This window comes from Microtus oregoni, unplaced genomic scaffold, assembly GCF_018167655.1.
Source record: "Microtus oregoni isolate MIOR12 unplaced genomic scaffold, Mior012 000000F_ref0000247, whole genome shotgun sequence".
Lineage (NCBI taxonomy): Eukaryota > Metazoa > Chordata > Mammalia > Rodentia > Cricetidae > Microtus > Microtus oregoni.
In genome coordinates this window covers 55,366,160-55,393,995 of record NW_024543059.1, presented here as the reverse complement: position 1 = coordinate 55,393,995, position 27,836 = coordinate 55,366,160, and the positions used below count along the sequence as shown (strand labels likewise).

At 40.4% G+C, this 27,836-nt stretch overlaps 1 protein-coding gene across 1 annotated transcript in view; it reads right to left on the bottom strand.

Annotated features, from left to right (window-relative positions):
* The window catches only part of Ptgfr (prostaglandin F receptor), a 31,414-nt gene extending 3,834 nt beyond the window's left edge, over positions 1-27,580 (bottom strand). Inside the window, exon 1 of the mRNA XM_041660469.1 lies at positions 26,729-27,580. Within this exon, the coding sequence (XP_041516403.1) occupies positions 26,729-27,526 (798 nt within the window). The 5' untranslated portion in view covers positions 27,527-27,580. The remainder of the gene's footprint in view (positions 1-26,728) is intronic.
* Between the last annotated feature and the right edge of the window lie 256 nt (positions 27,581-27,836).

Below are 27,836 nucleotides of genomic sequence, written 5' to 3'. Positions count from 1 at the left end.
TTAAACAAATGATTAACTTAGCTTTGTTTTCTAGCCAATCATCACACTAAATTATTGTCATCTCAAGTGCACATTCTTTTGTCTGACCAATTTGAGACTCTTGTCTAGCACCTGACTTACACTAGGATAATCGGGTTTTGTTGGGTGAATTGGGACGTATAACATCTCTAAGTGGAGAGACAAACATGATGCAGTTATAATACTGCATGTAGCCGGGCGGTGGTGGCACATGCCTCTAATCCCAGCACTCAGGAGGCAGAGGCAGGCAGATCTCAGTGAGTTCAAAGCCAGCTTGGTCTAGAGTGAGTTCCAGGACAACCGGAACTGTTACACAGAAAAACCCTGTCTCAAAAGCAAACAAACAAATAAAAATGCTGCATGTAGCACAGTAAAGATAGGGAAGTTGCTACAAGGAGTGCTGTTTATAAACACCAGCATGAAAATACATTTGTCTTTGGAAGTTGCTACACGGAGGGCTGTTTATAAACACCAGCATGAAAATACATTTGTCTTTGCAATGTTGTACTGCATTAGCTCATCAGTTGTTCCAGCTTAACTAATTTAAAGAGCTGGAGCTGCAGCTGAGTGGTTAGACACTTGCAGAGCAAGCATGAGATCCTGGAACTGACCAGCGCACATGAGAACAAAAATGCTGCTATTGTTTGAGCCGTTCTGAACTTCGCATCCTTCAGATGTAGAATTGATTTTTTCTTTGGCACAGCATTTTTTAAATGATTTAAGTGAATATATAATCAAATCATTTCCTGGAGAAATGCCCTATTCTTAGATACCAAGGCCTTTGTGGAATGGTCACAAGAGTGCTTTCCATATGAATGACGTTTGTGAAAATTACATAGAGTTCTCGTCTAGTCATTGAAGCAGATTAGGCAGGCTGGTTTTATGTCAACTTGACACAAGCTTGCGTCATCCGAGAGCAGGGAATCTCAACTGAGAAATTCGCTTCATAAGATCTGACAGCAGGCATGCATATAGGGCATTTTCTTAGTGATTGATGGGACAGGGCCTGCCCATTGTGGGTGGTGGTCCTGGGTTTATAGGAAAGCAGACTGAGCAAGCCATGGGGAGCAAGCCAGTAAGTAGCATCCCTCTGTGACCTCTGCATCAGCTCTTGTCACTGGGTCCTCTCCTCTGAATTCCTGCCCTGAGTTCCTTCGGTGACGAACTGTTACATGGAAAAGTAAGTGAAATAAACCTTTTCCTTCCTGTGTTGCTTTTGGTCATGGTGTTCTTCACAGCAATGGAAATATAACCAAGACAGGAGTTTTCACCAGGCTTGACTTCACATCATAGTTTATCTTAACCTAAGCAGATCATTCTTTCTCTGTCAGCTTTAGAGAAGGCTGCTCAGTCCTCCAACAGATCACTTGGGTATAAAGAAGCACAACCCACTGGTTGCCAAACTATCATCCTTCATAACGTTGTCACCTGAGGGTAATCTTCACATTTTACTCTTAAGTACAGAAAGCTGATCATGACGACTCAATGAGAACCCAGTCTCACATATAATAAAAGAAACTCTTCCCAGTATGATGTGGGATTCCCCTCTGTACGCTGTGAATATGTTTTATTACCATTTGTTAAAAGTTTCCGTAGATGCAAGTAGGCACCATGAAGAACTGAGCTGAAGCGTGAATTGCTGCTGGCTTTTCACCTTGTCCTCTTATACTCTTTCTGTCGCGTCTCAGAATCACCCATCAAATGTAAAATCTTAATTTAAGGGTTTTCAGCAAATAAATGATTGAGATATGGAAATTCTATAATTTAGTCAGGGAAAAATCTTCATACTCAAAAACATTTATTGCCAGGCAGTGGGACACACGCCTTTAAACTCAGTACTCAGGAGGTAGAGGCAGGTTGATCTCTGTGAGTTTGAGTCCAGCCTGGTCTACAGAGCAAGTTCTAGGACAGGCTCCAAAGCTACATAAAGAAACCCTGTCTTGAAAAAACAAACAATAATGACAAAATCTACAAAAACATTTAGTCTGCCAGAGTCTGTAATTTTCATTTTGTATTTTTAAATATATATAATATATTCCTATAATTTATATTAATTCATATGACTATTATTCTGGAACTGCATAAAAGTAAGAATTATTCCCATGCAGGTTATTGTCACAATTATTTTACTTTTTTGAGTCAAAGTCTCAGTATGTTGCCTAGACTGGCCTTGAACTCAATGTATAGCTGAGTCTGGCCCCTGATTTCATGTCCTGAGGTTGTTAAGTGTGCAATGCAACTCCCTTTTTTTAAAGATTCTGTTTTCAAGAACAGGATCAATCTGCAGAGCTAAATCACCTCAAATGTATTTAATCACAAAATAGCTTGTAAATGCCAACTTTCCAAACACTAAGGGCCCCAGTGCATTCCCTCCACAAAGTTCTGGTGTGGATGGAGGCTACTTGTTCATTTACCCATTACCCAGGCCCAAAATAATCACGCAGAAACTGTATTAACTATAACACTGCTTGGCCTATTAGCTCAGGCTTCTTATTGGCTAGGTCTTATATCTTGAGTCACCCAATTCTATTGATCTGTGCATCACCATGAGGCCATGGCCTGCCAGAAAGATTCCAGCAGACTCCAGCAGATGTCTTTCTCCTTCAGCAACTACATGGTGTCTCCTTGGCTCCGCCGACTCTCTCTCTCTCTCTCTCTCTCTCTCTCTCTCTCTCTCTCTCTCTCTCTCTCTGAGAGAGAGAGAGAGAGAGAGCAATAAGAAACCAAAAGGAGATCAGGGGGATACAAACTGGAAAAGAAGACAAACTCTCACTGTTTGCTGATGATAGTTTGCATAAGTGATCCCAAAAATTCTACCAAGAAACTTCTACAACTCACAAACACTTTCAGTAATGTGGCAGGATACTAGATTAACTCAAAAAAATCAGTAGCCTTCCTGTACACAGATGATAAAAGGGCTGGGGAAGAAATCAGAGAAACAACACCCTTCACAACAGGCACAAAGAGCATAAAATATCTCGGAGTAACTCTAAACAAACAAGTGGAAGACTTGTATGACAAGAACTTTAAATCTGTAAAAAAAGAAATTGAAGAAGACACCAGAAAGTGGAAAGATCTCCCATGCTTTTGAGTAGGCAGAACTAACATAGTAAAAATAACAACCTTACCAAAAGCAATCTACAGATTCAAAGCAATGCCTAACAAAATCCCAGCAAAATTCTTCACAGACCTCGAAAGAACAGTACTCAACTTCATATGGAAAAGCAAAAAACCCAGGATAGCCAAAACAATCCTTTACAGTAAAAGAATGGAGGCATCAAAATCCCTGACTTCAAACTCTACTACAGAGCTACAGTACTGAAAACAGCCTGGTATTGGCATAAACACAGGCAGAAGAACCAATGGAACCAAATAGAAGACGCAAATATTAATCTCACGCTCCTTTGAACACCTGATTTTTGACAAAGAAGCAGAAAATATCAAATGGAAAAAAGAAAGCATATTTAACAAATGGTGCTAGCATAATTGAATATCAACATGTAGGAGAATGAAAATAGACCCATATCTATCACCATGCACAAAACTCAATTCCAAATGGATCAAAGACCTTAATATAAAGCCAGCCACACTGAACCTTATAGAAGAGAAAGTGGAAAGTGCACTCGAATGCATTGGCACAGGAGACCACTTCTTAAATATAACCCCAGCAGCACAGACACTGAGAGAAACAATTAATGAATGGGACCTCCTGAAACTGAAAATCTTCTGTAAAGCAAAGGACACGGTCAACAAGACAAAATGACAGCCTACAGAATAGGAAAAGATCTTCATTAACCCCACATCAGACAGAGGTCTGATCTCCAAAATATATAAAGAACTCAAGAAACTGGTCATCAAAAGAACACATAATCCTGCCCTGTGGGAAGTCCAAGCCCCCCCCCCCCGCCGCACATCCAGGCCTAGGAAGTTTTGCATCCAATAGACTAGGGTCCCAAAAAGCCAGTCCATGCAGTAGAAACAAGTCCCAGTGCTTTTATCAATAGCTTCTCAGTCAGCCCCCATTTTCAGCCACATTCAGAGAGTCTGGTTTGATCACATGCTCATTCAGTCCTAGTCCAGATGGATTTGGTGAGCTCCCATTAGAAGACAGTATGCAAAAGTAAGTCTTCAGATCAGTCCATCTAGAATTTGTCAAAAAATGATCATTTTCCTAAGAATAGTAAGAGTCATTATGCTGAAATTATTGCTTATTTGCAAATATATTGAATGTGTAATTGAAATACTCTCCTAAATTGATGTTCTAATAAAAATAAGACTACAAAAAAGAACACATAATCCAGTTAAAAAAAAAAACGGAGTACAGACCTAAACAGAGAACTCTCAACAGAGGAATCTAAAATGGCTGAAAGACACTTAAGGAAATGTTCAACATCCTTAGTCCTCAGAGAAATGCAAATCAAATCAACTCTGAGATTTCATCTTACACCTGTAAGAATGGCCAAGATCAAAAACACTGATGACAACTTATACTGAAGAGGTTGTGGGGTAAAGGGAACACTTTTGCATTGCTGGTAGGAATGCAAGCTGGTACAACCCTTTTGATGTCAGTGTGGCAATTTCTCAGAAAATTAGGAAACGACCTTCCTCAAGACCCAGTAATACCACTTTTGGGTACATATCCAAATGATGCTCAATCATGCCACCAGGACATGTGCCCAACTATGTTCATAGCAGCATTGTTTGTCATAACCAGAACCTGGAAACAACCTGAATGCCCCTCGACCAAAGAATGGATAAGGAAAATGTGATACATTTACACAATGGAGTACTACACAGCAGAAAAAAAAGACATTTTGAATTTTGCAGGAAAATGGATGGAGCCCGAAAACATCATTTTGAGTGAGGTAACCCTGACATAGAAAGACAATTATCACATGTAGTCACTCACAAATGGTTTTTAAACATAAAGCAAAGAAAACCAGCCTGCAAATCACAATCCCAGAAAACTTAGAAAACAAAGAGGACACTAAAAGAGACATACATAGATCTAATCTACATGGGAAGTAGAAAAAGACAAGCTCTCCTGAGTAAATTGGGAGTATGGGGACCTTGAGGGATGGCTAAAGGGAGTGGGGGAGAGGCAGGGAGAGTAACAGAGAAAAATGTAGAGCTCAATAAAAACCAATTAAAAAATCAGTTTTAGTAGAAGAAAACTAGCATATATCCTACCAGAATTTGAGGCACTTTTTTTAACCATGCATTTTATGGCACTGTGAATTCTGGTTTCCAGTAATTCTGACTGCTATTAAACCCACAGTTAATATAAAAATCTGTTTATATTCTAAATATAGACACAGGCATTTTCATCCTAACCAAGAAGTGTTTATCTTTTATGGCACAACCAGAGCGATCACAAACACCATATGTATGAATTATGATGAAAATGACGAGCTGGAAGCTGGTCACAGGACTAGAAAGGCTTTGTTTCATGAGCAAATCCTACTGTATTTGACTGTTTACAACATGCCTTGTATAGCAAAAGCAGACGGTACCAATAAGGTGTTTTGGTAAGCCATCTGTCCTGAAACACATAATGTTTTTCCAGAGAGAAATTTCCAATTGCCCCAGTGGTTTGTTATTGCAGTAGTTTGAAAAAATTGCCCAGAGCATTTCTAAGCTCTAATACAATCATTTGTCGTTAGATGGGCACTCTTAATGAAATGGGTGTCCCATTAAAAATAAAAAGACAGTCATAAATTTTGGAGAAACGAAGGATTTCCAAAAGCCATCCCAAGCTCTGAGACCACATGTGCTCTCCACAGCTCTCTGGGTAATTTTATATTCTCTTTCCAGACAAGGAAATGGAACAGTGGATTGCACAGCTGGAAGGAGCTGGGCCAGGATGAGACATGAGGACTGCTTGACTCTAAACCAAAACTGAAGCATAGTGAAAAACAAAATGCATACAAACTTCTGTCCAGGAAGTGGCCGTTGCTGATCAGTCAGCCAAACTAATTTAAATCATTTTAGTTATGATTTTTTCATCCATTTACTTAATGAGTAACTATGATAAGACAATATCAGTTATTGGTGTTTAGCTTCTGAACTAACCCATTTAGGGTCATACAGTTATGCTTTAGTTTGGTCTTTGGTTATTTCTCATTTTTTACAAGGTTTTAGGTAGCCAAGGCTGGCTTTAAACTTACCATGTAACCGAAACTAGCCTTGAATTTCTTTTTGTGTTTACCTCTTGCTTCTTCTCCACAAATGCTGAGATTTCAGGAATGTTACCATGCACTCCTACAGCTGTGCTTTTAATTTTCTTCAGAGGGGAGTAGCAAGCTGAAATCCCTCTTCTTTGAGAGTCATAACTCATGATAGATACTAATGTTTTAGATTACTGTTTAGAATTAATTAATCTAAACATTTAGATTAATGTTTAGAATCTTTGATAAAATTTGCCTTTGCCTATGTAATTTTCAGCAGTTTGAATACCCATCCTATCTATCTATGTATAGATATAGATAGTTGTCTAAATTTATATATGTATAAATACATATAGTCTAAAATTCTTGGCCATGGAATGCTACACTTTGTGTATTTCCTTGAAATATCTAAGTTCACAGTGGTTTCTACAGTAGAGACATGGGTCAGAGGTCTCAATCCATGGTCATTAGGTACCAAGACTTTTGGTGGCAAACCAGAGAAAACTGTTCACCTAGTGACATCTAGGAGCAAGGAGTAACAGAACAGGAATTAGAGTCTCAAAGGTATGCCTACAATTATCTAACATCCTTCCACTAGACACCATCCCCAAAGCTTTTACCATGGACCAGAGCTTCAACAAATAGGCCTGTAGGGTACAGTAAGATCCAAATTATAGCAATGCTTTCCAAGAAATGTCATTGGGGGCTAAGAAAATGGCTTAGTGGGAAAAAGCACTGTTGTTCAGCAACTATGAAGACGTGAGTTCAAATCTGAGTATACCCTCAAAAATCTGGGCATATTTCTAACTGTAGCATGGGTTGGGGGCAGAGAGAGGTGGATCCTGAAGGCTCACAAGCTAACAGGCCTAGCAGAAAGAGCAGATGGTTCAGTGAGAGACCCTGCCTCTAGGCAACAGTGTGGAGAGGAGCAAATGAGCACACTCTGTGCTACTTCGGCTGTCTGGATTTGGGCTGCAGAGTCCTGGTGGCGCCCAGCAGAGGGCAATGGCAGCTGTCTACGAAGGAGGAATAGGCTGCCTAGCCAGCCTATAAAAGAGAGATTTTTATCTTACAAAAAAAAAAAAAAAAAAAAAAAAAAAAAACCAAGGTGAATGGAATCTGAGGAATGGCATCTGAGTTGACTTCTGACCTCCACAGACAGGTGTGTGACACATGCACCCACATCCATGTGGACACACATATATAAACATACACAACACATACACTTTCTTAAAGAAAAAAATCATTTCTCCCATCTAAGGACTTTCCTATGGTCAGGGCAAACAGCACAACTATGGCACAAAGGTTAAGACAACTCAGAGACTGAAGAGAACAAAAAGAAATAACAGAATAAAGAACAGGTCTACAGCTCTGGTGGAGGGGAGTTAAAAAGGCAGTTAATCTATGGCCAGCACCCAACCAGCAGGATGGCCCTCCTATCCCGCCTGAGGGTACAGGGTCAAAACTACAGCTTAGATCCTTCTCTATGTATGAGCTCGGACTTCTTCCAAACACATGCGCCCTGGAAACCTTGCCATGACCTGACCTCTGACTGGGAAATGACAGAGTTAAAAGGCTCTTTTGGAAGTTCACACTAGGGCCCCAGGGAGCAATCAAAAGACAGTGTCAAAGCCCAATATCTTTCTCCAGAACCTTGACACAGTTTACCACAGTGATGCTGTGTAAATAAACATGAAAAAAAACAGTTATCAGTTCCAAATTGTTCTTAAATTGTGAAGACATTCAAGAAGGGCAACAGAGAAACCTTTGTGTGTATTTTATAACCATTTCCAAATCGAAAGCTTAGTGCCAGCAATCAGTATCCACCGTTCTCCTGTCACTCCGTAACACTAAGTCTCTCTTCCTCTGGAGAAATCAACGAATATCAGAGAGTTTCTTGTTTGCACGACTGCGTGAAACTGAACCTCAAGTCCTATCAGCCTTTTTTCCGTTATATTATTTCTGCTACTTCTTTCTATCAAGTTGCCAGGCCTTGTGGTATTATTTGTAACACCAGAAAGCCAAGCCCTTGCTCTGCAGTTATGTGAAAGATATTGTATTCTTGAGAGGTTTTGCAAGTAATGCCACAAAAATGGCCTCACTTAAAACAATATGGTTTCTCTAGAAACATGCAAGAGAAAATAAATAGAGCCAACGCCTTGGATTCCGGTCAACTATTACGGATGATGAAGTGGATTGGCATCCCGATTTCCTTGACGGGGTTAACTAGTGTCTAGTATGAGATACAAAATCCCTCAAATCCTGAACCCCAGAAGTCTAAACTCCCAAAAGGTAATGAAGTCTAGTTGGCACCTTAGAGAAGATTTGATTTTATTAAGCATGCTCATATTTAAAAAAAAACCTGGGATATTGCATGAACTTCTAATGGCATTTGCTACAGTTGTGGAAAGAAATGTACGAGGAGAAGACAGGGCCATTTAGCCCATGCAAGAAAAGAAAGTTCATGGGGCTGGAGAGATGGCTCAGAGGTTAAGAGCACTGCTTGTTCTTCCAAAGGTCCTGAGTTCAATTCCCAGCAACCACATGGTGGCTCACAACCATCTGTAATGGGGTCTGGTGCCCTCTTCTGGCCTGCAGGCATACACACAGACAGAATATTGTATACATAATAAATAAATAAATATTAAAAAAAAAGAAAAGAAAGTTCATGAATTAACAATAAAACTTAAAAGGTCCTTCTCAAAGAGAACACAGGTAAGAACTCATTTCACAAAACAAAGGCTAAATGAGCCCAATGTCAAGGGTTATGGCCAAGAACACAGTATTGACTTCCTATGGAGGAAGTTTCCTCTGAAAATGAGCTCCTTGGAAGGCCATGGGTCTTCTGTAACAGAGTTAGTCCTGCCCATACCTCCACAAATAAGCTACACATTCCTTTGAAGTTAAGATCTTATTTTAATCATGTTTATATGTCCATGTAACACATGTGAAAATGTCAGCGGGAGGTATTTGGTCACTGCCTTTCAATTACCACAGAATTTTACAACCAGGGCCATAATAGTGTTAAGGAGTAGGTAGTACTTAATTTATTAGATGCTTAGCTGGATAATATGTGAAAACACATATGGTCCTTAATCCATCTTTATCCAAACTGAATTTCACATACTCTTAATAATTTGTTAAGGGACATGTGGTTAGTATGCTCACAGTTGGGGGTAAGCAAATTCTGCAGCATACATTAAGCTATAGGAACTGACTTCACGGGTGTAGAGGTTGAAACACAGGCCAATGAGACTCACTTCATATCCCCACTGAGATGGACTGAGTGTATTCATAGGCTTGGAGTCAGCAGTGACAGAAATCACACAGTTGAGGTCTCTCTGCACTTAGTGACTGTCAAATGTTTGGTAGGTGAATGCAAGACCAAAGTAGGAAAAGCAGAGTTTCTTGTTTCTCTGGGAATCAATACAAGACTTTCCTCCCCGGTGCAGAAGCTGGAATGAAGTGCTCAGAAACCATAGAGACCTCAGGACAGAATTTGCTGAGGCTAATTGTGGTAGCACCATCTTTCTTTTTCTCTTCAGAAACGTTTGCTTCTTTCGGGAACTCATTAAAATAGTGTAAGGTCTTCTAAGAAAAAAATCTTGGGTGTCATCCAGAGCTGTGCTCTTTTAGACAATGCACTATCTATGCTATCTAATCTAAAACAGCCTATACCAACCCCAACTCAGGGTAACCATAATTTGGAAACCTTCCTGATAATTTGTGTGCTAACCTATTCCCTGTCCATCTCTACACTGACCATCACACTCTGTGACCAACACTCACAGAAGAACCTACCCTTCACAGGCAAGAGATACTGACCACTTCACGGCATAGCCTTAGCTTGAACAAACATGGACAAATGAATGCATTGAGGAAATATTTAGGGAATAAATGAGTGGATATTTGTAAGAATTAAATTTACATATATGTTTCCATTGGCTTATTTTAAAAATGGTAAATTTTCATTAAGGCCATACCTTTGGATCCACTCAAAAAATCAAGAGCTTGGAGCTGGAGAGACGACTCAGCAACTAAGAGTAAGTACTGCTATTGCAAATTCAGTTCCCAGAACCCATATCGGGTGGTTCATAACTGTCTGTACCTCTAGCTTCAGGATCCAGCTTCTGATCTACAAGAGACACTAGTGTGCATGTAGACACACATACACGCATGCATGTACACACATGCACACACAGGATGGGGGTGTGAAAGCGTGAGAACCTGAGCTCAGATACCAGAGCTCACGTAAGAAGCTGGGTGCTGCCATGAATGCCTATAAACCCACCACTTCAGAAGAGAGACACAGGAGCATCCCTGGGGCTCAGGGACCACCATCCTGGTTCCATATTCAGTGAGAGATCCTGCCTCAAGGGAACAAGATGAAGACAGAGCAGCCTCGCAACTCAGGTTTTCCCATGCACAGATATGGATATGCATAGAAGACATACACACACACACAAAGAACTATGATGGTCTCTGAGTACAGACCCATCTAGGTATGAATGCAAGCAGTAGTGCACTGATTCTAAAGCCATCAGAGGTTCAAGACACTTGGGCCAATAAGCATTCTATTCGAAGTGAGATGAATACAACAAGAGAAAGGTTTGCTTTGTTTTAACCAAGATGCTACACAAGGCCCCTCGCACCTTCCTCCGGTTTTAATCAAAGTCTGGCAGGTCTTGGTCTGCCATGAACACAGTCAAGGGTGACCTCTGGGTAACTGTAAACACATGGGAGTGACTTGTGACCTCTGGGTGACTATGAACACATGACAGGGACTTACGACCTCTGTGTGGAGTTTTAAGATTCCAATTACAGAGGTAACAATGTTTCTCAAAGACCAAAATACTCCTTACAACATTAAGAGTGATTTTAATATCCAGTGCCAACTAACAGGACTGACTATTTTTAAATTTGGAAATTTTAGGTTTTCTCAGGTAAATTAGAGATTAGTTTAGATCAAGGAGGGAAAATGAGAGACTAGGAAATGTCATGGTCTATAAAGGAGAAGAGAGTAATTTTTTAAATTATTTTAAGTGCTAATTTTAGCAGATTTGTTCCAACAATCCTTTAGTCAGACCTACATTATCATAACAATAGAATGAAAATGAATACTCTTTTTAGTCACATTATTTTTCTCCACAAATCACAGTCAAATTTTTATATTTTCCTTGTGTCAGAACACCTTTGGCCTTTGTCTGGGGATATTTTATTTTTAACTAAAATTTCAGATATAATGAGTGACTAATTGTGTTGGATAATATGTCACAGTGCTAAATACAGACCTTGTAAGTTGTTACATCCTTTGGGTTAAGCTCTCCAAATACTCGCTAATGCTCTCTGTGTGTGAGGACAAGTACAAGAAGAACACTGTGGGATTCAATAGGTTGGCATCGATAAGGTACTTTGAGCCCTATCTGCCTGTGTAAACAGCAGGAGATAGGCATGCAGGGTGTTTCTTAATACATTCATTAATTCTGAATTCTTAGAACAAAACTTCTAAACGAGAACTTTACAAACAAAACAATCACTGCAATGACAGTTTTATAGTTATATTTCAAAAACATTATAACATTCTTCAAAAAATATTTTTCAAGCAAAACCCTTATATGACATCCTGGACACTTAATAACCATTGCCATAAGGATATTATTTCCTTCATGAATTTTTATTTGTGATTAAAGGATTTTAAAGGACGAGCTGTGTTTTCCTTGGGCCTTTCTAAACCACGTACAAGGCACCAAAGGAAGCAAAGTAGAAACAGATGACGTTGGCTTGTCACTAAGGAGTTTCCACTAACTTGAGAGACAGCCAGTCACCAAACAAACACACTAGGAACAGATCAAATTTGATCTGTTTCATCCAATGTGAGATAAATGTAAGCTAGAATAATCAGCACAGGTTCCATAGAAAATACAATAAAGGTAATAAAAGGCAAATCAAGAATTCCAGGATTACAATTTAAAAGAAGAATTCAATTAATTTAATGTTCTGTAGCAACATATTATTTTGTTGTTTGTTGATTTGTTTTGTTTTATTTGTTGTTTTGGGTTTTGGTTTGGCTTAGTTTGGGGGGATACAGTTTGGAGGGAGAGGTTTTTTGTTTTATTTTATTTTGTTTTGGTTTGGTTTGGTTTGGTTTGGTTTTGGTCAGAATCTCAGGTAGCCTAGGTTGGTCTTAAACGTAATTTATATCTGAGACTGACCATGAACTCCTGATCCTCCTGCCTCTACCTTTCAAGGTAATATACTCTTAGAGATGATTTTCATCTCTTCCTTCATACCCAGAAAACACTTTTAGCATGAATGGTCAGTGTTGAAAAGCAAAACCCACTGCCCACAGTCACACATTTAGAATTATTTCATCTTTTTTTTCATTGTCAAAGTAGTTGTTTGTGTTCCCTTGATATAAGAAAGAGTTGGCCTTAGCTGCTTTGGGCTTTCAGTGGGGAAAAGAACTACCATGTACCCTACAGAAGTCCTTTAACTTACTGATTTTTATAAGGACTTTAGATGTTTGTTTCTTTGTTTGACTGATTGTTTTGTTTTGATTTTAATTTTTGGGATGGTGGGTACTTTTCTCATTTGGAGATAGATATGACCTCTACGGTTTAAGGTGGGTCTTTCTTCTTGCCCTAACTTCATTGATATGACCAAAATCATCAACACCATACAAGTCTACCAACCTTGGCAAAAATGGATGAAGAGCTGAGATGAACTCAGAATAGGGAAAGTAGGATCACACACTAAACTCTGGGAACTACTAGTGGTAAAATTATAGAGAAGAGAGAAATGCAATTAAATTATAATCTCAGGAATAGAAAGGTTGAATAGATCATTGGAAACATACGACACTAAACTGCATCAGAAACACTCTCCATTCATTGGACAACAGAGCCTTCTGTTGCTCTCTTAGTTACACTTAGGAAAGGAACTGAAATACTAGGAAATAAGGGACATGGAGATCGTCACACGGTTTTATTCCTCCTATGAGAAATTCTATTCAAGCCTTTCTGAAAAGAAACATTTCTTATTTAAGCAAACCCTTAGGGTGTGCCACACTGGGAGGAATTCTCAGAAGTGTCTTACTAATACACAGGTCTTGGGCAACACTGAACCCAAACCATTCAGGACTACGAGAGGGATGGGGTAATTCCAGGTACTGAGGACCACTGTGGTCAGCACCAAGCTCCCGGAGTTCTTTAAAAACAACCTTTTAAAATGGGATTTATCCACACTCTTCCGCTCTCTGATCCCCATCTAGTTTACCTTCACATTTTCTGAATTAGCAGAGAAAGCATCTATTCAGATACAGGCTGTGGCGTGGGGATAGGAAGTTTCAGCTGTGTAAGAGAAGCAAGTTTCTAACCATATTTGATTTTTTTGCTCCCAGCCTCAAGCGCCAACCAAAAGGCACTGAAGACATGAGAGATGAGAGAAGAGGAAAGGAAATCTTGACCTGTTTTGCTTGAAAGATGCGTTTCAGGAATGTCTATACCCAAACACAATGATAGCTTGAGACAGTCTGCAAGTCAACTCAGTGCTACGTGGCTATGCTGTTCGTTCCAGCAACTTACAGACAAAATTACCGCATTGGCAAAAGTCACATATTAAATTAATTTGACATTGTAAAACCAGTTTTTATTGTAAGAATGTGAGTTTTGAGAAACAATGACCTATGTGGTTTAAGCAAGTGACTCATTCTTCATGCCCTGATTCCATCAGCATGGCCAGTTCGTGGCACCTTCCACGTTTACTACTAGCCTTGCAAAGAAAGTGCAAAGAGCTGAGGGGCTCCGTGGTAGGGAGACGGGACCACAGTGTAAAGTGGGCCCTGGCACTCTATGGGGGACAGTAACTCAGTCCCTGACTATCTGTGGTGTGATAAAGGCAGCCACAGCTTCCATTCAGACTAACAAGGGCCAAGGTGAAATAGGGGCTGTGCACAGGTGACCTTGGCTATAATAAAGCATATGGAAAGAGGTTTCTCATCTAACCCATGCTGTTTCCAAGCACACAGGAAACTACTGTTACCGAATTCCAGAATGCAACCAGTACGATAAAAACAGGACATCAGATTTCTTCAGATAAATTGTGTAGAATTTTGTGAAGGAAAGAATGAAAAGATGCACATGCTGGATAAAAGGGAGATAAATGTGTGAGCACAGTGGTGTATACCTTTAATTCCCCATTCTGGAGGCAAAGGCAGGGGATCTCTGTGAGTTTGAGGCCAGCCTGGTCTACACAGAAAGTTCCAGGACAGCTAGATCTACAAAGGGAAACCTTTCCATAAAAAGGAAGAAGAAGAAGAAGAAGAAGAAGAAGAAGAAGAAGAAGAAGAAGAAGAAGAGGAGGAGGAGGAGGAGGAGGAGGAGGAGGAGGAGGAGGAGGAGGATGAGGAGGAGGAGGAGGAGGAGGAGAAAGGAAAGTGGATAAATAGAATTGGCTAGCAGGTTTGACAAGATCAAAATGTGTGCTGTACAAGACTTCCATGTACACTCACTAGTTATTTGAGGACAACCAGCTAACTATTCAAAATAAAACTCAGATTATTAACTTTCAAATCAAGCCAAATTGAGCTGTAAATGTATTTAAAACCTAAACATCATGGGGATTATGAAAAGGATTCCGTGGCAAGAGTCCTTTCTATGGAAACATGAGGCCCAAACCCTGAAGGAGAAAGGCAGCCTACCTACGAAAGGCTCTAATCCAAGCACTGGGAAGCAGAGGCAGGCAGAGTCTAGGAGCTTGCTGGTCATATAGAAAGACAGAGATACAGATGTGATGTGTATATAGACATATACATATATTAAGACATAGTTATGAATGGGGCTATAGATAAGTATATATAAAAATTAAGGGTCCATGCTAGAAAAGAGAATACAATAAATATTGTCACATCAGTTTTTCTTAGAAAATCACTTCCTATGCACCAAACAAAAGTCAATAACCACAAAAGAAACTGATCAATTTCCTACCTACAAAATAAGTACTAAATTAAATTGCAATAAAAATTGAAAAATATTTCTGAACCTTGTGTAATTCATTTTCCAATTATTTTAAAGATCAGAATTATCTGTTCTTTGCTATCCAAAGAGCTTTTCAAAACCACTTAGAAAAATACATATGCCCTTGCACAAAAGAGACCTAGCAATCAGTGGGACAGAGAATCTTTAGCCCATTAATCAAAGACCCAAAGTGACAACCACCCAGGCTATCTGAGCAGAAGAAGGCAAGTAGACTGTGAATGGTGGTTCCCTCAAGGTAGCAGGGTTTAGAAAATTTGACCCTCACTTACAGTCAGCTATGCTTTTGACAAAGGTCTTGTAGCTAATGAAGCCTCCCTATGTAGCTTAAGAGAATGCATTTCATGAAACTGATTGTTCTTCAGGGATAACAGCTGTGGATGTGAGGGAAGCCTTGCTTTCCAGCAGTGCTCCTAAGCAGGCCCTGCACACACACACACACACGCACGCACGCACGCACGCACGCACTGCCAGGCTTCTTCAGCCCGCATAGCGTTGTCTGCTCTCCAACCCCATCTCTGCCTTTTGCCTCCCAGCTATCCACTCATTTCAAACTCCCTTTCTCTCTTTTGAACCTGAGCCAGGTGAAAATATGAAAAGCCAATTGATGAACATGTGATAATCACAACAGCTAGTCACTGCTGTGTAGCTGCTACGAGCATATGATTGGTGCTCAGGCATGTATGTCTGTGCTCCACCCAGGGCTTCATGGTTAGTGAGCAGTTAATCCCTTGTTTGTTCCAAGAAGAGGCAAGAAAATAGAAATTGTTATGCCCATCCCATATTAAAAATGGATTTGTGTGTAGCAATTAGATTTACTAGACAGACTGTAGACATGCATTAGAAATTAGTTTCATTACATACAGGTATTTTTTCAGGACAAGGATTTACTTTCGACCTTCTACATTCAGAACAAAGTTCTCAACACTTTCTAGCACAGCCTGTGAAGAAGCTGGCAAGTCTGTTTCTGAGAGTCCACGGTAATTGTTTTCCAAGGGTGTTTCTCCTACTGCTTTCTCTGCCTCTACCTGAGAGACACCCAGTCCTTCCCTCAGAAAGGAACAGGGCAGTGAAGGAGTTAGTAAGTAAGGAAAAAAATCTAAGAACTTTCTTAGCTTCACAATTTCTATAATTAAAATTCATAGAAATTTTAATTATTATTTTTAGTCTTTTCCAAGACTAAATGCTTAGAAAGTTCTAGAAACTGCTACAGTTCCCTTTTCTCAAATGGTTTATGTGTCTTCTCCATTCTGAGTCATATCACTTATCCAAAGATTGTATGAAATATTAATTTATAATTCAATATTTATTATCTGTTTTAATTGTTCTAGTGTTCATTTCATTTCTTGAAAATTATCTCTTAATATTACTTCACAGCAGACCCATGTCAGGATGAGTGGAGGGAGGGGAAACTGTGGTCACAATGTATAAGAGAATAATATATTTTCAATTTAAAAAATATGAATTCTCTGCAATCTACTGTATTCTAATGATGTTACAACCTGCACAAATGACACTGTCTTCAATGCACACTGTAGACATTACTCTTTTCTCTTCTTGGTTTTAACTACTACGTACCTTGGCTTTGGATTTCCATGCCAAATAACTTTTCTTTCTAAAACATACTTGAGACAATTTTCCATTGTACAAATTGTCAACGATACTTCTTGAATTTTGCGTACAAATGGATGGAAATAGAAAACACTTTCCTGAGTGAGGTAAGCCAGGCCCAAAAAGAGGAACATGGCATGTACTCACTCATATTTGGTTTCTAGCCATAAATAAAGGACATTGAGCTTATAATTCGTGATCCTAGAGAAGCTAAATAAGAAGGTGAATCCAAAGACAAACATATAGGCATCCTCCTGAATATTAACCTTCATCAGGCGATGAAAGAAGACAGAGAAAGAGACCCACATTGGAGCACCAGACAGAAATCTCAAGGTCCAAATCAGGAGCAGAAGGAGACGGAGCACGAGCAAGGAACTCAGGACCGCGAGGGGTGCACCCACACACTAAGACAATGGGGATGTTCTATCGGGAATTCACCAAGGCCAGCTGGCCTGGGTCTAAAAGAGCATGGGATAAAACCGGACTTGCTGAACATAGCGGACAATGAGGACTACTGAGAACTCAAGAACAATGGCAATGGGTTTTTGATCCTACTGCACGTACTGGCTTTGTGGGAGCCTAGGCAGTTTGGATGCTCACCTTACTAGACCTGGATGGAGGTGGGTGGTCCTTGGACTTCCCACAGGTCAGGGAACCCTGATTGCTCTTTGAGCTGATGAGGGAGAAGGACTTGATCGGGGGAGGGGGGGGGAAATGGGAGGCGGTGGCGGGGAGGAGGCAGAAATCCTTAATAAATAAATAAATTTAAAAAAAATTGATTCACTGAATACCTAAAATTTAAAAAAAAACAAATTGTCAAAGATAATCTCATACAAAATAAAATACCTCCTATTACTTTATTTCAACTTCTGACACTCCCCTCTACCTTATTTGAATACCCTTGTTTGAGGATATAAATTTTAGGAACAGTTGAATCGTAGCAATTGATATTCTAGAATAATATAACAGGACCTGCCACATGATAAGTGCCTAATAAGAATTTGTCAAATCAGTACTAACTACTAGTGAGTCTCCAAAGTGGGAGAAACAGCTGATCATGCCACACTCATATCATTAACTCGGTGATTATAAAGTCCCTTAGATTATCTCATTAACAAAATTGCTATATGACAGAACTGTCATTTAATAGTAACAGCATCAATAAAATAATACCATAATAACTGGAAACACATAGCACGTAATGTACATGAGACATGCTTTTAAGTGCTTCTTCACACATATTCATCTACCCAGCTTTGCCACAAACCTATAAAGCGGGTGCTATTGAGATGCCCACTTTGTACGAGAGCAAATCATTCCACTCACATGGCCAAGGGTGAAGAACAGTGGGCTTGCCCGGCAGGCTCGAAACCCCTGCACTCTGCTGTCTTTTCAAGAGCAAACACCTACACCTCCTACTTCATCTGCATTATGCCTCCTCTCTGGAAAGGACCTTGTCTTCTTCTCCCTGGCACCACTCTCAGCCTCAAGCATGGCACCCTGCAATAGTTCCAATCATTCTTGCTAACTTTAACTTGATTTGCTACCTAAAGTCTAAGAATACTCAAATGGAGCAAAGAGCGAGTGATGGGCAGGCGCCATCTACTTTGGATGAGACACTGAAATAAAGATTCAAATCAGGAACAAGTAAAAATTTCCAAAGCACTTCCCTGAAACTGTAAAACCTTCTACCCTTTTCCTGTGCCTCAATCAGACCTTCTCAGTGGGGAAAAAGCGTGAAGAACATCTATCTGAATTAAACACAAGTCATTTCATCAGCACGGTGAGCAGAAACCACGGCAATGGCTTCACAAAGTGTTGTTGCTGTTGCTGCTGCTGCTATTGTTGCTGTCTACTGCGTGCCGATGCCTCTGTTATGGTTTTCAGCAAGTCACATGATTTGCCCCAATAATATCTCAAATAAGTATTCTTATTGCATTCAGTTCCCATAAGCGCAAAATTAGTTGAGGGTCACTCCAAGGGGATAGCTAAGAGGTGGTGATGTGCATGGTCCTGCTCCCAGTCTCTGTGCTCTAACTGCTCTCAAGGGAAGGCTTGGTTTCCCACACAGCTCAAAAGGCTAGGATGATTGCACCTACAGAATCCAATTGCCTCTGTCTCCTTCACTGTCACACCACAGCCCCACTCCCTCTCAGCATCCTACAGTCTGGTTTTCATTTGAGGAGGAGTGAGGAAACTGTCTCCCCGTCTGTGTAAACCATAACTACACCCAGTCCTCTGTGGCATTAACACCCTCACATCCAGGTCAGAGCACAAACAGAGTGACATGTTTGTACAAGCGTTGAAAGATACATTTACAAGGATGAAAAGATGAATTTCCCCCACTCCTTCCCAAACACAGATAAACAACATGGCTATGCCAGCACAAATTGGCCTGGCTGTTAAAGCCTTCCCAACAAATATAGATATGATTGTATTTCCTATACCTACTGTTCACATCGTCCAAACATGTAAAATTATGTCTGTGAATCCAGAAAGATCTGGAAATATCCATATCTTGAATTGTTCCTTAAATGTATGAAGGCTCAATAAAAATCCCACAGAGCAAATCAGAAAACCCGAGGACATAACTATAATTCACATGTTTCTGATTTGTTTATACTTAAATGGTTCAAGTCATGTTTTGTAAGCGTTGTCTCTGTGTGACATCTTTGGGCATTTTTACGTCTTTCTTCTTGAAAACAAGAAATCTTGTTTTGCTAAGAACAAATGAACTTAAAATAACACAATCTTTCGGACCACCCTGCTCATTTTAAGCAACTGATTTTTGTGTAATTTCTCAACCTCGTGGTGTATTTTCTTTAACTAATTGACACTCACTGGGAAGATTTTTCCATGGGGAAGAAGGTTACTTTTCTCAACGAAGTTCAGTTCCATATACAGAGTACAATATGCCTTTCTGGTCCTGTTTCAAATCTATAGGCAAAATACTTTATATGTAGATAAGACTGGAGCAGACAGATTTCCAGGAAATTAGCATTGAGTTGGAGGTCTGTACATCAAACCCTTTCCAAACTGTGGGTCCATGAGGGTAGCAAGACTAGGCAGAAGGCAGAAGACAAGTTGCCAAGAAATTATGAGTAAAGCCCTCTGCTGATACCTCAGCATGCCTGAATGCAGGAAGTGCCCTGTGGACATGTCCCAAGTGAGACACAGGGCAAAGTTCTCCAGTTTTATGCCTATATATTACTATATAGAATGACTACAGACAGAGACAGTGGCATAATCCTGGGCACGGTAGCTACCCTCAGCTGAAGGAAATATCCCTGAGGAAGATGCATTCCCATCCACAGACACAGGCTGCCTGGTTATTCTAAGGACTGGTTCCTAAATATAAAATGTGCCCTGTCTTCTAGTCTTACTATATAAACCAAGAGCTGGAAACCTGACCCGTGGACCAAATGCTTGTGTAGCATACACAAAGCCTTGGATTCGACCCCTAGCTCTGTGTAAATCAAGTGTGGTGGCCCACACCGGTAATGTTACAATTCAGGAGGTGGAGATAGAAGTTTGAAGTCTGCATAATGAGTTTAAGGCCATCCTGGGATATCTAATACTTGCCTCAAAAAATATACAAGTCAAGATATAAATAGGAAGTTAGGCAGGTAAATAGATAGATAAATACACACACACATATTAATTCAACCAGCCAGTGGAGACATGACAATATCAAGCCCAATGTTAGACAAATTTCTACATTTAGAGTAAAGATTTCACTTTATGGCAGTGAGCAAGCCATATCTAGAAGTCTTTATTCTAAGTACTTTTTCCTCTTGCTCTCTGGCAAGATTCCTACATGTATTATAGGGTGTCAGGAAAGAGAAAGACAATGAAAACTATTGGGATAGATTATACTACCTTTTGAGGTTTTTTTCCTTAATATTTTCTTTTGCCTCAGTACTTCTCATTCGGCACTTGGTTTATTAGCTTTTGTTAAACGCTTGTTGACTAATCCAACGCCCCAGTGTTTATAAATTAAAACACAAATTCCATAAGGCACAACATCAAAGACCACTGAGACTAGTTGAGGAAATGACACATAACAGACTATTGTAATAATAAATAATAAAATCCCAAGCCTTATTTATCTATAAGATTCTTCTAGATGCTAAGGTTCTAAGTTCTAATTCAGATTCAGGCTTCAAAATGTCCAGGGTTCTCTCGCTTGGGAGCCTCCAGATGGAAGTTTTCCTCCACCCAGGATGTTCCAATTCTAATCATGAATTGCAGGTCTAAATCCAACCAGCTCATGGTTTAGAATGCAAAGCTGAGACAATATGGTCACACCGTAAGCATTCCTTTGCATGATATTCTGTTAGTACCGACTATACAAACCAACTACAAGCACCAAACAGGTCTAAGAACTGAGGATGTAGCAATAAAGAAGGCTCGGCTCCCTCTACCTTTTGGAGCTTACATGTGAGAGGCAAAAACCAAATAACTACAGACAAACTAAGAAATATTACATACTTCTGAGTGCTTTGAGGGAAATAACGCAGAGGAAGGGATGAGAGAAGATGTGTTTTATTGTGTTTATTTTATATTTCTTTACACAGGGTTTCTCTGTATAATAGCTCTGGCTGTCCTGGAACTCTCTTTCTAGACCAGGTTGGCCCCAAAACTCACAGAGATCTGCCTGCCTCTGCCTCCAAGTGCTGCAATGAAAGACGAAAAGACAGGCACCACCACTGCCCTGCTGAAATGTTATTTTTTAAGACTGCCCAGAAGAGGTAATATTTGAGCAATAAGAAAATAGCATAAAAGTGGCAGGAATATCAGAAGAGTGTTCTAGGCAAAAGATGCCAAGACTCGGGGTCGGAATGTGCTCCTAGAGTTTCCAATCCACTGCTGTCCAGCCACTCAGTGACCCTTGCTGTTCCCCATCGCATGCCTACCAAGTGTGAGAAGGCTGCCCTCACCTGCATGGCTCACACGGTGCTGGCCCCATCCCACTTACTGTGTTCCTTCTTCTGAATGGAACTCCCAAGTGTGTGTGTCTGAGCTGTTGGGTACCTGTAGAGAAGCGGAACCCGGGAGTCACAGATTCTGCCAGGGACCTGACTGTGATGCTCATGTTCTAAAGACTCACTGTCATTTAGGACGGAAAGCAGCTGAGACAATGGAAATCAGCAGCAATCCTCCAATGATAACAAAAAAAAAAAAAACCACAAACAAGCAAAAACAAAGAGAAAACAAACAAAAAAGAAACAAAACACCTTTTGCCAAGGTAGGAAATAGATAGCAGCGTGAGAGTCCGTTCTGCTCTGTTTGTTTGTGTGTTCAATTTTTTAACTTTTATTCTTTCATTCATCACATCCCTACTAAAGTTTTCCCTCCCTCCACCCCACTGGCCCCTTCCCCCACCTCCACTCTTCCCCAGAGTCAGAGACAGCCCCCACTCCCACTGAACTGAGAAGCACTGACCCTGTCTGAGACTGAGCTGTCTTCTGCATATACCTTATGGCTAGGCAGCTTGGTGTCCACTTTGCTCCTAATCTCAGTGGAATCCCTTCTATTTGACATGGTCAGACACAAAGGTGTTATTAGTTAATAGTTTTAATTTTGTACATAATTTAACAATTGTGTGTGATCTCTCTCTGCATGTTTACATACATGTATATAAATATATGTATATACAGATGTACAAATGTGTATTTTATATTATGAAAATACATATGGCACTGGAGAGATGACTGAATATTTCCCAGCGCTTGCTTATCTCCCAAAGGCCCTGAGCAACTCCAGCTCCAAAGACTCTGATGCTCTCTTCTGACCTCTGAGGGTACTTGTATATACATGGCTTATATTGCACACACAATGAATAAATAAATATAAGATAACAACTAAAAACTTTAAAGAACATACATTATATACACACTACTTATGTACATACACACATGTTACAGGCACAGGTTTACACATAATCGATGTTTGGCTGACTGTCATCTACACAGAATGTGAAGAGATTAGAAATGTTTGGCCAAGATCCAGCTCTAAATGCATGTTTATGGATTTTCTATATTTTCTTTTCACTTAACACGTATAGATTCGTATTCATCCACAGTCCTTCAGTGCCAAAAAAAAACAGAGATACATAGAGATTTCTATTCAGTGTTCTTAAAAATTGATGAGAATTGGCTTTCCAAATAGCCACAGGATAGATATCCTCATCACCATCATTGGCTCCCCACTCTGTAAAACCTGCTGACTATAACACTGGGACCTTCAGCAGTTTCAGTCAAAGTGAAACTAACCACCCAACTGATCTATATGATAATCACCTTAAAGACTAAATATTTAACTACAGAGGTGACTAGATGCATTTCCATAAGAGTTACAACCTCAGAAAAAAATAAAATTCAATTCTACATATAGAAAAGAAGGCATTTCTTGGGTAAACTCCATACAAAGGACATCATCTTGTTCCTCAAATACTTCCTTTTCCTTCCTCTAAAATTATCCTTCTGAAGAGGTAGTGAAATAAGCACCTGGCCTCTACCAAGAGACAGCTGAATGTCAGCAGCTCATAAGCCGCAGGTCCTGTTGTAGAACACAGTAAAACTTACCATTTGACTTCGGTACTTCCTTAACTCTTACCTACAAAACTCAGAATCCATTCTGGTCAATCATTGCCAATCTCTTGACTTCCTTCCTACCTAAGTTTCAATCAACCAGTTAACAAGTATTTATTCCCCTACCAAATTTGAGAAATATGCATAGCAATTGTAGTAAACTCCTTTGAAAGTTATATATTCTACGAAGAGAGCATTAGAAAGGATCATTGCATATACAAATACAAAGGCAAAACAAAGATTATTAAGAAATGGTTACTTGGAGCTGGGCACAGTGGCACATGCTTGTCATTCCAGCCCTCAGGGATCAACAGGAGAGGACAGGCAGCACCACAAGTTCTTCAAGGACATCAGGTCTACCTAGTAAGTTCCAGGTAAAGGTACTTTGCCTAGGACGCTCAAAAGATCATTTAATAATTGTTGTTTGGCTCTCAGAGATTGGAGTGAGCGTATTTCTATGGAGAACTCCAAGCTTATGTTTGTCGGCTGGAATTTTAATTCAGTGAATTTATCTTGAGTTAATCATAATGACGGTTATGAGATACAGATATGCAAAACCTAATGTTACTAGGAAGTTATACTTTAAGGAAATGCAATGTTTATTCGTGACTTCTAAATCTCAATTCCTGGGAAAAGCAACTTCTATTTTCCTCCTCCATGAAATGAAATATACCATACCACCTGGTTACAAGCCAGAATGGGGTGATGGACAGACACTTGGCAAACCCTTCGAATGGCTGAAAGCACTCCTAATACCAATCAACGGGGAGACAAGTACACTGTGTCTCCTCTGCACCCTACACAGGAGGAATCGCACACTGGGAAGCAACAGTTCCTAAAGGAAAGTGAAGGGAATGCCTCAGGAAAGCCTTACTTAGCATGCTGATCAAAAGGAGAAGGAGGTGGAGGAGGAAAGAAAGCGGCCTCATAAAAATAAAACCCATTGAAAATTATTCAAAATATAAATTAAATCACATTATCTCTCCAATCAATAAAAGAAACCAAAATTTCCAGCAAAAAAAGAGAAAATGTAAACATATCCATGGCAAGAGTCTGGGATTCCATTCTTCCATGGTCTTAAAGGAGGTAATCTTCCACTCCAGTTCCACAAAGTCAAAAGCCAGAGCTAAACAGAACCTTCATGATGATCGGAGACAAATCAGATACACCTCAAGACACCTGGTCTGTCTGAATTGCTTGTCCCCTTTAATTCTCTTATTGCCGGGGCTTATAAGCTATGGCCTTCACCCTTCACACTCAAAGTTTCCCTAACATTCCTACCCACATTTTTTTTTATTTTACCTCCATATAATTACCAAATTAAGAACCGTTCACTCAGCCTCATTTTGTATTTTAAAAAAACACATTAGTTTGAAAACTTAAGAAATTCTTTTGCCAAGTACCATATACTTACATTAAACCACTCAAAAGGAACACTGATGAAATTCAAAAGGTTTTATCCAGTTTTTGTCCTTCAGTTAGAACATTATGCTACTAAGGACAAAGCAGACTCCAGACTCAGGAGACAGCATGCAGTCTTCCAGAAGCTGAATTGTCATGAATAAGCCCAGCACTCTGAAGTGGACCATTCTACCTGGCTAGTCCAGGGAAAGTGTGAATAGATTCCTAAATGATTTAACAACTGAAGAAACTTAACTGAGATTGCAAGGCCATAAAATGAGAACAAATGAGGGTTATAAAATAGGTCTCTTTTCTTGGCCCCTGAGCATGAGCCATACTCACCACCTTTTGTGTGCACAGCAGCCGTCTGTGCTGTGTATCAGAGCTGTGCATTCTCAGACAGCTGGTATACTTGGGATACAGGAAAGTGCATGACCAACAGACCTTCAGCTAACATCCTTTGTGATTACCATACCCAGCACTGCCTCTAGCTCCACCTTGATTTTCCTCCTGCCTCGTTTCGATTTTTGGTCCAACCTGGATTCTTTCTCATCTCTGGATGCCAGCCATCCCCACCACTGCAGCAAAGGAATGCAATCACCTGACTCTCTCCCTTCCTCTTACAGAAGTTTGGATTTCCTCTCTAATTGAATATTATTATTCCTCTCAAAATAAAGTGAATTTGGTGAGTGAGCTTGGGCCATAGCTTCTCTTACAGTTTTTCTGTCTTCTATCTGGAAAAGAATATGAAAGCTTTACAAATTCCTTTATTTCCAGATTAAAATACCAAGCTGTCACATGTACCTGCTGACTACAGAGCTTTTAAAGCAATGAAAGTAAAAGGATGAATGTCTGACCTTCTTGTCAATCATCCTCCCCGCCCCCCCACACTGCCTCAGCATCACCCGTCAATCATGCTCCCCACGCCCCCCACACTGTCAGCATCACCTGTCAATCATCCCTACACACACACACACTGTCAGCATCACCCGTCAATCATCATCATCTCACACACACACACACACACACACACACACACACACACAGTCAGCATCACCTGTCAATCATCATCATCTCACACACACACACACACACAGTCAGCATCACCTGTCAATCATCACACACACACACACACACACACTGTCAGCATCACCTGTCAATCATCACACACACACACACACTGTCAGCACCACCTGTCAATCATCACACACACACACACACACTGTCAGCATCACCTGTCAATCATCACACACACACACACACACACACACTGTCAGCACCACCTGTCAATCATCACACACACACACACACTGTCAGCATCACCTGTCAATCATCACACACACACACACACTGTCAGCACCACCTGTCAATCATCACACACACACACGCACACACACACACTGTCAGCATCATTCTGGCCTTAGTGATCTCCTCTTCTTTATCTACGGGGTTGGCTGACCTGTCAGTTAGCCCAGCTCATCCCATAGTTGGCAAGTTGTGACTTCATCTTTACATGTTAGAAGTAACATTGCAGCTTGTCTACTCTGCCCACAGATTCAAATTTGTGTCACTTTCTATCAAAACCCACCTGATTCTGACACAATGGTCTATCACAACCACTCATTCTATCAACATTTTAGAGGATAATCACACCCGGTATATGGAAACTACTACTTAGGCTACTTCACACTGTCCCACGTGGAAGCAATAAAGACTATGATTACCCCTGTTTGGAAACACATTTAATTTGGAGCCTATGGGAAAATAAACATGTCATCCAGAGATGAGCTTGGAGTCAATTTTAGCATTTCAAAGCTTGACATTCTAGACCAGCAACCCTGATAAAGACAACAGACCTTGCACAGAACATAGGTAAACCCCAGAAAGCAATACTTTAAGATCTTACCAGGAAGGGGCTCCAGCAGATGCAGGAGACACACATTATGGCCAGGAGCTGAATGACCATCTCGAAGTGATGAGATCTGCCTTGCCTATGCTGTTGACTTTTAAACTTCACTCTTAGGAGTGTAACTCCGGTGATGGCGTTGCACAAGAACGACACACCAAGAGCTAAGAGGCCCAGAAAAGAGAAGAACAAGAGATAAAACCTGTCCTCCCAGTCTTCAATGTGCTCAGTGTTGTAGAAACACCAGGTTCTGGATGCTTGGATTTGATAGTCTCGGTGTCCAAGGATGGGTAACAAAGCCACGAAAACGGCAAACATGCACACGCCACCCAGTATCATTTTCACGTGTTTCGATGTGATTTTCGTAGAATGGAATATAGGATTGGTGACTCCAATACACCGTTCGATGGCCATCACACTGCCTAGGAAAAGTGGGCACAGACCGGAAAACACCATGGAGATCCCAAAAACACTGCAGAGGATGTTTGACTGATCAAAGCGGATCCAGTCCTTATCAGAAGCATATACGAAGACAGCTATCCCCCCATTGATGAGGTGGCCGAAGAAGTCTGTGATCACGAGGCCACTAGCCAGGAGCAGAAAGGAGGCCTTCGACTTCTGTCTAAATCTCTGATACGCCTTCATGAGAATGGCAATGGCCAGGCTGTTAGATAAGATTCCCACTGTCATGAAGATTATTGAAAAAAATACTGAAAGTCGGTTTTGAGTTTGGCAGGTCGTGTTGGCGATTAGTCCAGCTGCAGGAAACACTGGCTGTTTGGAACTGTTCATGGACATTGTTGTGGAGATAGAAGAAGTCCCCTCAGGTCATCTCTCTGTCACCACTGTGTAGTCTCAAAGTGCAGACATCTGTAGCATACAAGACAGAAATTTAAAAGACCAAATTGCTGGTCATCTGACGTTTAAAACCAAGAGCCCCCAGCACCCTGGGCTGGGGTGAATTTACCCAGCCTATCATAAGTCAGGTGGCAGCATTTTGAAAGCAGCATGCATCTGCTGGATTCTTTTTTCTCTTCAAGGTAAAGATGCCGCCCACATTAACAGCTGTCAGTTCACTTCCCTCTAAAGACAGAAATCTCTGAGAACC